This window comes from Festucalex cinctus, chromosome 21 (genome assembly GCF_051991245.1).
Source record: "Festucalex cinctus isolate MCC-2025b chromosome 21, RoL_Fcin_1.0, whole genome shotgun sequence".
Classification (NCBI taxonomy): Eukaryota; Metazoa; Chordata; class Actinopteri; order Syngnathiformes; family Syngnathidae; genus Festucalex; species Festucalex cinctus.
The window spans coordinates 11,434,130-11,446,920 of NC_135431.1; the positions used below are offsets into that span (position 1 = coordinate 11,434,130).

Below are 12,791 nucleotides of genomic sequence, written 5' to 3' on the forward strand. Positions count from 1 at the left end.
ATGTGCAGGGTAGCTTGTCGAAGCTGCTTCGTTTGCTACTCTGGACACAAGAGCAGTGTGGTGAAGCGGTACATCAATTACACAGTCTGAGCCAGCAGGCTCCTAACACCCGGTGCGGCTTCTTCATCCTCGTCATCGCAGCAGGGTGTCGCACCCTGCTAAAACCTTCCTTCTAAAGCAGCGTCCGCTTTGTCTTCATAATAACAATGGATCGATATACACCTTGTGGTCTGAGATACTACTTCACATCTTGCAAGCTACATTTTTTTTTTTTTTTTTTATGTAGGAGAGCTACTTGTCAGAAATTGCCATTTGGGCAGAAAGGCATTAAGAAAATGTGTAAAGAAAAAAAAAAGCCCAAGTAGCACATATTTTTCTTGGCCAAGCATGCTGAAGCTGCCAAAAAAAAAAATGTGTTGCCCAAGCAAGTATTCTGTGTTGCTATGTTGCCTTGTGCTCAAAATCTTCCCACTCAAGATTTCAAAGCCTAAAACCAGCTAACACACTTATCATTGAAGCTTGAAAGGTACAGATATGCACACTATGTGAGGAGCAATAACATAATACAATCCTCTTCAATTAACATTGATATTCAACTACATGACCAATAAGTCTCTGTAAAATGAAAATAAGTGTCTTGTCAGTTTGACACACCACAAAGAGGAGTGTTAGTTAACTCATTCAAACCCAAAAGTAAACACGTTTTTAATACTTTGGCCTTCACTCCCAAAAACGTGTTTACACGTTTTTTGTTTTGTTTTTTAGTTTTTTGTTTTTTTAATGCAAGCGCATACATAAGGCTTTGATGAAGCTTCTGAGATGAAGAGGTGGCTTAAATAAATGGTAGTTATTTTAAATAAAAACGGCCAGCATGACGAAGAAATCAGCTAGGGCTATGTTGCAACAAGCTCTTTTTGTCAGGGTGAGCAAACAATCTTGCCAAATTTGAATAATTAAAAAAAAAAACTCACGTTCATAAATGTGCAAGGTGTAAAATGGCACTTGTTAATTAATGTCCACCCCCAAGCATGCACACGTACAGTTAATGTGAGCGGTACCTCTAATTTCTTCAGCTTTTTCTCCAGCGCGGTGCGGTCGAGAGGTTCCGAAGTGTCGGCCACTTCTGTGAAGGTTTTCTTCGTCGAGCCGAGCCACTCGGTGAAGGAGATGCAAAGGTTTTCGGCCTCCTGTATACTCTTCAGCTCCTCTTGCAATTGCTTGATGGTCTCCTGTCCGAGCGTCAATAAAAAGCAAATTTAAACAAATGTGAGCGCAGTTGCGTCAATATTTGGCGTCCTTATAATAAATTCATTTTCATGCACGAATCCGCCATCATTTCAAAGCCGCTTTTATTTGCTCTAATGATTTGGCTATGTTGTGCGACTTATTTCCCATGCGATTGTCAACAGTAGCAGCCTTCAGGTTGTTTCTGTTCATATTTGGAAGACTCGACGGCCTCGCTCCTCTTTTAAAGTTGCGCCCCAGCAGGCTGTAACCACCGAGGACCAAAAGCTCTGTGAACTACCATCAAAACAGAAAATACTCTTTTCCCCACCCCCCTTTCTGCACTCGGGTGGGGGTGTATTATCCACTTGACTGAGATTTGGAGTCAATAACACCGTGAGGATGGAGAGGCTTTCTTTGCTGCTTTGACACATTATTCACTTCATGTCCAAAATCCTGTGGTGAGGAGCTCCAATTAGCTGATATTGCTGAGCGCACAGAACCGCACACCTTTCCCGCGAGGGGAGGTAGCAGCCCCTCACCTCCCTCCCACTTCACATGGGATAATTACAAGGGTGTGTGACATCACAGGGTTGTCGTGCGTTGTGTGTGAAGCCAATTTAAGCTGCGGGAACTTTTGGAAAGGGCTGTCACTGAAGGTGTAAAAATCAATGAGGTGCGTGGATAGCTTTTCCACTCCCGGTGCTGGGTGTAAGATTGTCTCATTGGGTCCACAATAGAGGCGCGCTATCGATTTTTTTTCTTTTAAATGGAGGAGACAACAAACGGGATCAGAGGATGCAGACGACTTCAATGGTTCACTTCAGAAGCAAAGTCCAAAACAGTGAAAGAGTAACCTAACTGTGCATCAAAAGTTTTCTGAAAATCAAAACACATTTCCAATCCCTTCCTGAAAAACACAGGATTGGATCAACCTATATATATATATATATATATATATATATATATATATATATATATATATATATATATATATATATATATATATATATATATATATATATATATATATATATATATATATATATATATATTTTTTTTTTTTTTTTTTTTTTCAGGCCATAAAACAATCAAAGAAATAAATAAATAAATAAATAAAAACACCATTCAGAACTTCGACTATCATGAACTCGGGATTTAAAATAAAGACAAAAATGGCAAGTATAACAAAAACAAAGGTTGCAGTAGCAAAGCTTTTAAAAACATTGTTACATTTTATTTTTAATTGCTATGGAAATAATGTCTGAACAAATCTACATAAATGTGGGAATGAGTCGTGTAGGAATTGTTTTCCCACCTTAGTGGTATTAACTCAGTAGTGCATCAAAATTCCTGCTTTGACAAGCTAATGTGTGTGTCAGAGACTTTTTTTTTTTTTTTTTTTTGGCTTCAGCAAATGTGCAAGCTGGCCAACATGAGTTTTGAAGAATCAATATCATAGCTTGTTGCTCAAACATCAAAAGGCTTTCGTGCCAAGCAGATGCACCGTGTTAGAGAACACAGTTTGGATTCCTCATTTAAAAAAAAAATTAATTAAAATACTAGTAGATTTAATGGTAAGTAAATAAATCAAATTATGAACAGATGCCTCATGAGAAACTGAGCGCACATCTGCAGGTAAAAACTAATTAATTTCCAAGCTGTCGTTTGATCGACAAAAACACTAAAAACATGTTGTTTTTTTGGAATGATTTGAATTGTGAGAACTTCATCAAGGAGATGCCAAGGGACAACGTTACCTGTATGCTGAGCAGCAGGGATTGGTAGCGTGCGGCGAGCTGGGTAGTCGTGACGCTAACGCGAGCGCTGATGTCGCTTTCTTCCAAAGCCTGCTGGGCCAGAGAGGAGAGGCCGTCCACTTCGCCTTGTCGTGTCAGCACCGTTTCGAGACACAGCTGTTTAAGACACAGCATGGTGACCTAGTGGTTATTTAAAAGTGTGCTTTACAAGTTTGAGATTCCGGGTTCGAATCTGTGTGACATTTGCATGTTCTCCCTTCTTCCTGCCTTCTAAAAACATGCCATAATCCAACACCATCATGCAGACAAGCAGAATAGAAAATGGATGGATGGATTTTAACAGCCACGAAAAGACAAAATGATAAAACTGATACCAAATCCTAACCTTGAGTTTCTTCAGCTGACTCTCCTTGGTGCTTCTGTCTGACCTCCGGTGCGGCCTCAAGTTGGCCCCCTTCTCCATCTCCTCAAGCCAGTGAGCCAAAGCGAGGAACTTGTGGCCCATCTCTCTCAGTCTGGTCAGGGTGGAATTCAGCTGCATCTGGGTCTCCTTCAGGTGGCCCTGGTAGGCCCCCCACTCCTGCTGCGCCGTGTCAAGGGCTCTGTCCTCGATCTGGGGTACGCCCCACGGGATGACCCGCTCTCGGCTGCTCAGCACGGAGGACAGCAGTGACTGGCCGTCTGAGCAGCGCTCCTGTAGAATCTATGAGGAATAGAAGAGACTTTGAATACAGTGTTCCCCCACTACAATGCATTTTTTTGTGGAATGTACGTGTTTCATATTCCATAATCCCATACTCCAGAGGCTCAGTATGATTACCTGAAGCTGTTTCAGCGTTTCCTCAAGTGAATCCACGTTGCCCTCTGGATGGGACAACGATGTCAGAGTGGATTGCTCCTGCTCCAGCCAGTCCTCAAACACGTGTAGTCCTCGCTGATATTCCTGGTGGATCAACACCAGCCCTTTCGCTTTATTGACTGCATTCTGTTAAAAAAAATGGAGGTGATCACTCCAAAAAACAATATCAGTTGAAAGTAGGCAACTTTAGATACCTTGGCCTTTGCTTGCAGGGTGCCGTATCGACTCTGGAGCTGCTTCACTTCTTGCTGGGTACTGCAGTGTTCCGCCATGTTTGCCCCCTTTGATGCTATAGTCTCCAGGGGACAACTATGACTCAGCACATCTTCATACAGAAGCTGGAATGAACACACATGTACATACATTCATTGTCACAACACCAACCCCAATAAGGCATTATATTGTTTTTAATATAGTTGGTAGTAGTTCGGGAAGTACTAGCTAGTTTTTGGAGATTGCTTCGTACCTTAGTCTTGCCCAGGTTTGCTGTCTTGTCTCTCATCTCCGCATACTGTCGGTCTGAGCAACTCAGCGTTTCTTCAACGCGGTCCATCCAGAGCACAAACTGACCCACGTCCTCCTGGTAGCTGGTCCACTGTGAAAAGGCGCCCTCCAGCTGGCTGTTAATGCGGAATAGCGATGTTAACTCACAGGCGTAAACACAAATTCAAGTACAGTGAATAACACTGTTCATCTGCTGTGAAAATCCTTGGAGATAAGAGTCTATATGCATTTTTTTCTTTTATATACTGACCCCTCCTACACTCTTTGAATACTAAAAAAAAAAAAAATGAAGAAAGAAAGAAAGAAAGAAAGAAAGAAAGAAAGAAAGAAATCAGATATAGAGGAGTAAAGTGGCTCCCAACCTTTTGCATTTGATGGAGGCAGACAACAAAGAGTCCCACGAGTCTTTGAGGTCCTGGATCTGTTTGCGGATCACCGGGACGCCCTCAGCCGACGTGTTTCTCTGCACGGCTTCTCCCCGGGTAAGCAGCATCTTTAGTTGGATCTCTCGCTCTTGGCGGGCAGCGAGCAAGGCCTGCACACAGGAAATAATCAATCAAATGATATTGATCGACAGTACCTCCTCGAGGTTTTCAAGTTGCCTGTATAGCAATTTTTTATTTTTTTTTGACATGGCCTTGCTGACCTCCAGCTGTATCATCCTGTCCTCCAGCACAGCTTTATCAGAGGTGGTAGAAGTGCAGGTGCTGAGGGTGCTCTGGGCTTCGCAAACCCATTCCTGGAGCTCTTTAAGACCTTGTGAGAACATGCGATGCTCCCCTACCACGCGCTCAATCCTGGAGGCCTTGTCCTGGAAGAAGAACTGTAATACTCATCAACAGTTTTAACCCTAAAAAGCCTAAACCATGAAATGCTGATTCTTTATAAATGGAATATTTATTGGACCTTTTGAACACACACACACAAAAAATGAAAACCAACTACCACATGACTTTTGATTTGTTATCATATTGGATACATCCGGTCACAATGCTTTAAATTCGTACATTTATAACTGTCAAAAAAATAATAATACCGGTCATAAACAGACATATCAAACATTAGTATTTCCAAAAATCAGAAAGAACATTTCACACTATTAATATGTACACTTCTCATTTGGGATGATCTTGGTCAGTGGAAAAGCCATCAGATGGGTGATACTGCCCTATTATCCGTGCAATGCATGTGTCAGATCATATATGTCAGGATTTTAATGGGGAAAAAAAATATACTCATGAAATAGAGGGCTCAAAATCTCTTGTATTTAACATGGCTTTATAAGGTTAAACAATACCTTGAAAGGAAGAAGACCAATTTAAAAAAAAAAAAAAAAAGTCATTCTGCTAATCTAGTGGGTCAATAGCAATAAATCTTCTTAAAACACTGTTTGTCAAGAGGAACACTGGCAGCCATTTTGCTCCCAATCCAATACATCACAAAGAGTAGGTGATACAATCGACACGTTTAATAAGGGCTTGAAAAAGGTCAGCTGCTGCCGCACTTCCACATTTCACACGTTTGACATTTTTAGGATGAAGCTAACACAGGCTATGCCCTTTATTGCGCTGATAAGGCCGCAAGAATGAGGACCTTTTTGGACACTGACTGACTTTTTGGATACAGAGACAAATTACCTGAGAGGAAACTACCCGTGAAAAGAAAACTGGCAAGAAATGACAACTTTTTACCTTGGTCAGGTTGCTGAGAGCCAAGTACTGAGCAGACAGCTGGGACACTCGATGGAGGAACCCCTTGCCGGCGGCCTGACCCTCCCAGAGACAGTGAGCTCGCTCTCGGAGGCGTCCCAATTCTACGTCGCGACTGGACATCTCTTCCAGGACACTCTGATATCCAGTTTGATGGAGCAGTAAGATACATGGAGACATGTCAGTTGGGCATATCCAGCAAACCATTTTCACTAACTCTTGTCCTCATTTGAGCCCAGCTGTCTAGTCGACTGCACGCATTGTATTATACTTGAGGTGCTGAGGGGAAACATGCAATTGGTTACCGGACTAGACAAAAGACGCCAGAGTAAATAGAAAAAAATATCAACAGTGATAAGGCGGCGCTTTGCGATGGGCTTGATGTATTTCCCTCCCCTTTGTCAGTTTTCTTTTTAACGCTCCTCACCGTTCTACCCCCACCGCTTTTTTTTTTTTTTTGTCTCTGCCAGACATGACAGATTCTGTTATCGCATGCAAGGAAAAAAAGCCTTTTGACAGAAGGGGATTTAATTAGATTCCCCGACTTTGCCTTTGACTATTATGTCAAGCCGCTGCTCTATTTTGATCCAGTGGTGCTCAACAAATGTAATTAGGTCTTCTTTCCCCCATCTGATTTCAGATTACACTTTAGGGAGGCTTATCTGATGGGGCGCTACAAGTATTTGGTGCCCTTGAAAAATCAGCTCAATGGTCCATTTGGGGAGGGGATTAAATGGGAAAACTCAAGTTCAACAATAGCAGCTTATGGATGCTGTTCAATTAAAATGCAGTATACCCACAAATTTGTGGTTATTTTTACAGTTTAAATTATTAATCTAGGTAATTATAAACAGAGATGGACGGGCTGCAAGAATTTGTATAGCAACACAAAAAATGCTAACCACTATATTGTGAATTAAACATGACATCATTTAAAGAGAAGTAATTACCTGCAGTTTGCCGAGCTCTTGTTTCTTGGCCGAGAGGTCGTGTAACCGGGCGGTGCTCTCCTGAACTCTGACCTCAGCGCTGTTCAGCCAATCCTGCAGGGGCTCGGCGCTGGCCTCGAACTCTGTCATCTGACACCGCAGGCTCTGGACATGCGGCGAGTGCATTCAGTCCATCAAACACGACAACAAAGCATGAAAAAACACAATGCCGCAAAAATGGAAAAATGTACGTGACTAAAATTAACAGCTAGCAGTGTTGTTTGAAGTGCTCCACATATACAACAAATGCCGTATTATAAACAGCATAGAGTAAAAAAAACAGACAATGGACTAGAATACTAGATTCATGTCAAAAGCCAAACCACATATTTAGCATACCACATTGGTTCTTCATCCATGTATGCAAGCAGTAGACTACTTTTTGTTCTCCCACTATGGAATGAAAAACAGAAGCATAGCTTTCCCAAAACAAACCATTTGTTAGCCAAAAAGAAAAGGAACAGCTAATGTTGGATTTCTACCAATTTGTCCTTGGTTTACAGTAGAATTGATGACATACTACCCTTGTTTTATTGTACTTGATCTATGGATTCCACCTTTAGTTTCCCTTTTCTTCCTGACTTCTCATCTATCATTTATACACAGCCCCCTCTTTCCCTTATAGATGGTGTTTCTCGATTGTTTTTTAATCTTCCAACAGCGAGATCCCTTGTATGATCATTTAATTTAAGCCCCCAGCTGAAAAGGCCAGTCAAAGTGTGTGCATGCACATGTTTGTTTGTGTATGGTGTGTGTCTATTAACCTTGGTTTTTATTGAGGAAGGCATGTGTGTGTGAAAAGTGCTCTATAAATAAAGCTTGATTGATGGAATTCATTGGTGGAGGGAATAGTGCTGCCATACTATGATGTCACACTATTTAGACTAGTGTTTCTTATACCTCAATGAATTACCGAACTTTTATAGATGTACTCCACACAAAGTGAAACATTATATTACAAAATAATAATTATTATTATATATTGCAGAAATAACTAGATTGGTACTTGGCGTCTGAAAAATATTTGCCAATTTCTGCAAAATTTGATTTTCACTTTTTGAATTGAACTACGCCATTTTGTTTCTGGGGATCACAAACTGACTAACTGATTTACACAACTCAATCTGAAGCAGTAACAAATGAAGTGAACTGTATCATCTGGTGGCTTAATAATTCCTCACAAAGGCTAACTAAAAACCCACCTTGAGCGCATCCTCCCTGAGCTGAAGGTTATTCATCAGGCTCTTCCAGTCCTCTCTAGCATTTGCCACTTTGGCCTTGATCCCCTCAAGCCGCTCTTTGGACACCACCGCCATGAGCAGCTCCCCGCCGGCTCCCACTGAACTCAGTCTGGCCTGGCCGTGCTCCCTGTCACTCAAGAACTCCTGAGGGGTAACATAGACAAAAGGAGCTTTTTAACACATACACATAAGAGGAGGAGGGAATGAAAGTGAAAGAAATTGGGTGGAAAGAGATCCCTCACCTTTTTTTTTTTTTCAGATTTTAATATAAACGAATATAGTCGTCAATGGCAGTGAATGAGTTAAATGGGTATGGAAATGGTCTCTCACTTTACACTTTCAGATGGCGCAATTAATCAAGAGTCATTACGGATTCCTTGCGTGGGTGCAAGGCGGGGCTTGACCGGCATAGGCGGATAAGATAAGTCAAGTGGTCTTCTTCTTCTTTTTTTTTTTTTTTAACATACTGTAGCTCCTCCATGCACACGCATACACACAAAACACCCCTCCCTCGGAGCTCAGACGATGACAGCAGCGCAGCAGGGACCACTCCACCATCTGTGCAGTCAGCGCATCGCACACACACACGCCGGCTTGTTTTTGTCTTCTAACTTCCCGCTTTCTTGCCTTCCTCCACCCAAGCTAGCGTAAGTATACGCCACCAATTAAGGGTGATACAGCCTGGATATCCCCCATAAACGCCCCCGCCAGCAGCCGTCGTCCTCACCCCTCCCACGTCGGCCCTCCTGGAGGTCAGCCATGTGGAAACATTGTTCCACATTCCTCACCAGGTCAATGATAAATAAAACATGGCCCTCTTTTTCTCTGCCGCCATACACTGGGTGACATTCTTTCTTATCCCGATGAAAACAACTTCTGAAGGAGGATGCATGCTAACGCCCTTCTTTGAAAGCCTTGGTGACGAGACAAAAATAGAATATAAAGCTGATCTGAAATGCTTTTTTTTTTCTTGTTAACGTCATGTGACTGTCTGCTAATAAATGCCTGCAATACTAACTTTCTAGTTGTGACAGACACGAACGTAATTAAGAGGCAGGTAATTACCGAGGATGCCGGCACATCCACCTTCACAGACAAACAACCTGCCTCTTAGCCAGGGGCCCTGGGGTGCTCCAGAAAAGCTGCCAGGATGTTAACACCTGCCGGTTTCTCGGAGGAAAAGAAGAGCACGTGAACAGAGGAGCTTCCAAAAAAAAAAAAAAAGCACCCCTCTTGACCATGTGCATGCTGTCTCCATTTTAAGCCTAAAACCTCAAAATTTCAAAACAAACATATCTCTTCCCAATATCCTCTCACACTCTGAGTTTCTGTTTGAAATGTTGATGCAAACAAGTTCAACAAATAACAGCAGCTAACAACCATCTGAGTTTCTGTTTGAAATGTTGATGCAAACAAGTTCAACAAATAACAGCAGCTAACAACCACTATATTCATTTTTTCCATCATTGTGAAATATAATTGGATTTTCTCCACCATAGAATCAAAATGTTGTGGTCTATTCGAGTCATCACAAGTCTGTCACATGCTAATAGATGGCCAGACAATTGATAATTCAACCTTGGTCGATGTCAGCACTCTGAGTGGCATTCTAGCTACATTCGTATGTGGCTATTTAGCAACTTTGTAATTACTGTATTTTCTTTTCTTAATATTAATACGTTTTTGAATGGGATAGAATGGGATACTGGATTTTGACTGATTTTGAAAGGCCCATAGAATATTGTGTTCTATTGCATTAGAAACATGGAGAGTGTCTTGTTTCATCAGAAAAAAGGTATATTTCTGTTTCTGTATTGCAGCATTTAGCATTAGAATATAGCTAAGTTTCATCGTTATCCACAAATCTGTGTAAAACTGTGGGGAAAAAAGCTTGTTGCAACATGGCCCTGGTTGATCTCTTATACTCTGCCGCCACCTGCTGGCCGTTTTTTGTAATAACTACATACTACTACTTGCTTTAACTGTTCTCTTCAGCTCAGAGGCTGCATTAAAGCCTTTTTCTCTATGCTCTAGCACAGGGGTGTCAAACATACGGCCCGCGGGCCGGATCAGGCCCGCAAAGGGGTTTAATCCGGCCCACAAGATGACTTTGGAAAGTAAAATAAAAAAATTGTAATGTCGGACCAATTAAGCAGCAACCCACAATCAAATATATAAATTTGTAATTTCACAAGCAGTGCTCAGATGAGTAATGTAACATGCACACGGAATCGCCCTGGAAGTCATTATTTTACACACAACTTAAAGTTATGGTTTGTTTAAAAAAAAAAAAAAAAAAAAGTTTTTTTTTTTTTAAATCATAGATCAACATAAACGTGTTAAGTACGACACAAATTCAATTGCTGGTAACATAAATACATATGACGGAGATTAACATCTTTATAACTTAATTAACTGTGCCACACAATGCATTCTGGGAACTATATATGCAAAACGGGTAGATTTAACACATCTGGAGCTCATACAGGCAAAGTGTTGCCCCGTTTCATTTGCATTTTTTATTTATTATTACTTTTTTTTTTTAAACAATAGATTACAGATGAGCGCCGTAATTTAGGGCTGGCCCAAAAATCTAAAAAAATCTGCATATAATTGACGGCAATTGTTTTTAAGTTATATAGGCCTACCATTATTTTACCGATTCGGCCCACTTAGTAATATATTTTCCTCCATGCGGCCCCTGAGCTAATTTGAGTTTGACACCCCTGCTCTAGCATAAAAAAGCATAAAAAAAAACGTATAACTACATCTTTGGGACAATAGCAATATTTAAAATAGAACATATATATACTTTTTGGGAGCAAATGAGTTAATATATGTGCAAAGTTTTGCTGTAAATACCCGTAGGTGGAGCCTATTTGTTAGTTGCATTTGTAGTCCCACGTCGGAAACATAAGCAGTATCGTGATCGTATGGAGTGCCTTGTTTTTTCAAAAGCAACGCATACGTTGTTGTTGTTTTTTTGTTTGTTTTGTTTTTTGATCATTGTAAAATCAATTTCACAGTACGGCCTTTTAGTAATTTTAGAAACTAATTTTATTTCTTTATTTTACATTGAAATGTTTTCAAAGTATTCTGTTAATGTGTTTAATGTTGTAAATGTACGTTTTATTTCTCTGCTTTTGAATGTAGTTAGCTGTTGTGTTTTTAAATCATTTTAGATGTGTTTTTGCTTGTGTATATATGAAATGTGCCACATAAATAAAGCCACCTTTCCTTGCCTTGTTAAAGATTAACAGCCAAAATGGATGTAAAGGATATATCTTACCTGTATTCTTTGCAGGGCGGTGGAGGCCTCCGGCACACTCTGCGGCACGTCGAAACATTTGGCGGTGCAGATCTTGGCGTTGACCAACCACTGCTGGAAGTCTCGCAAGGCGGCGCGGAAGCGCTGCTCCAACAGGCGCTCTTTATTTTGGCACTCCCTGGCTGCGCGGAGACTGAGACTGTGGCACAAGAGTGGAAATTTTGTCAATAAAGTAATCAATACAGATGGTAAGGATACTGTCGATACTGGACTGTCTTTACATTATAGAGGATGTTGTGGCTGGGAGGTGAGAAGCGCGCAGGTGAAGAGATGGAAAAGTGGGCGAAGTGGAAGCAATGGGCTAAACAGACAGAATGGGGGATGGGGATTGGGTTGAGAGGCGACATATGAGCGGGGCAGGAGTTCACAAGGGTGATAATATGAGGGATGACAGCTTGATGCTGCGAGGAAGAGGGTGACATAAAGACAACACGACAGGGAGATTTAACAGAAAGCCAACAGTGTGATGACATCATAGAGGGTGGGATGTATTTCATCAAAAGGGGCACCATAAACAGGATAACAGTGTTTCCCTTTCATGTTAAACATGCACTGGCCATAATATTAGGCACACATTCTATTTATAACCATCCACCCGTTCTTGATGCCAAACAGGTGGAACACAAGACAAACAAAAGGCAACAGTTTGACAGCCCCCAAGGCTAAATGTACACGCTAAGTCTACAGTGCAGGCTGGAGAAGAATATGCTCATGAATATGCATGAATGAGGAAGGTCAAGGAAGGAGTGGGAGTTTTCTTTAAAAAAAAAAAAAAAAAAAAAAAAGTGAGGAGAAACTCATTATGCATTCACGTGTATGTCAGTAAACTTGCAGCACGCACACGCACATCTGTTTTTGTGACAGAATGTGCCCGCCTCCAAACAAAAGATGCAATCCAGACTGGGCCTCTGGTGAAAGTTGTATTATTTCAAGCACATTGCCAAGATACTTTTCTTTATTGTTTGCTTTTTGTCGGTTCTACAGGGGACACGTTTTGGAAATCTACATTCATTGTTTTTATATAAATATAGTGTGAAATTAACCAAGTTAATCTTATCAATCTATTTCTGGAAATGTGCGCGAGTGAGTCATTCTGGAGTTATAAACTGTTATAATACAGTGAGGCTACTTTAATTAGCAAGTTCCTCCACCCATGACATGATCAGCTAGGCTGGGT

At 41.1% G+C, this 12,791-nt stretch overlaps 1 protein-coding gene across 11 annotated transcripts in view; it reads right to left on the minus strand.

The window, feature by feature from the left end:
• syne1a (spectrin repeat containing, nuclear envelope 1a) overlaps positions 1 to 12,791 on the minus strand; it is a 128,361-nt gene that overhangs the window by 57,707 nt on the left and 57,863 nt on the right. For all 11 annotated transcript variants that reach the window (XM_077510629.1, XM_077510631.1, XM_077510635.1 and 8 more), the window contains 12 exons: positions 11,576 to 11,753; positions 8,248 to 8,430; positions 7,007 to 7,150; positions 6,039 to 6,194; positions 4,994 to 5,158; positions 4,710 to 4,882; positions 4,310 to 4,463; positions 4,038 to 4,181; positions 3,805 to 3,969; positions 3,370 to 3,687; positions 2,985 to 3,140; positions 1,059 to 1,229 (listed from right to left, as the gene is read on the minus strand). In XM_077510629.1, the coding sequence (XP_077366755.1) occupies positions 1,059 to 1,229; positions 2,985 to 3,140; positions 3,370 to 3,687; positions 3,805 to 3,969; positions 4,038 to 4,181; positions 4,310 to 4,463; positions 4,710 to 4,882; positions 4,994 to 5,158; positions 6,039 to 6,194; positions 7,007 to 7,150; positions 8,248 to 8,430; positions 11,576 to 11,753 (2,107 nt within the window). The remainder of the gene's footprint in view (positions 1 to 1,058; positions 1,230 to 2,984; positions 3,141 to 3,369; positions 3,688 to 3,804; positions 3,970 to 4,037; positions 4,182 to 4,309; positions 4,464 to 4,709; positions 4,883 to 4,993; positions 5,159 to 6,038; positions 6,195 to 7,006; positions 7,151 to 8,247; positions 8,431 to 11,575; positions 11,754 to 12,791) is intronic.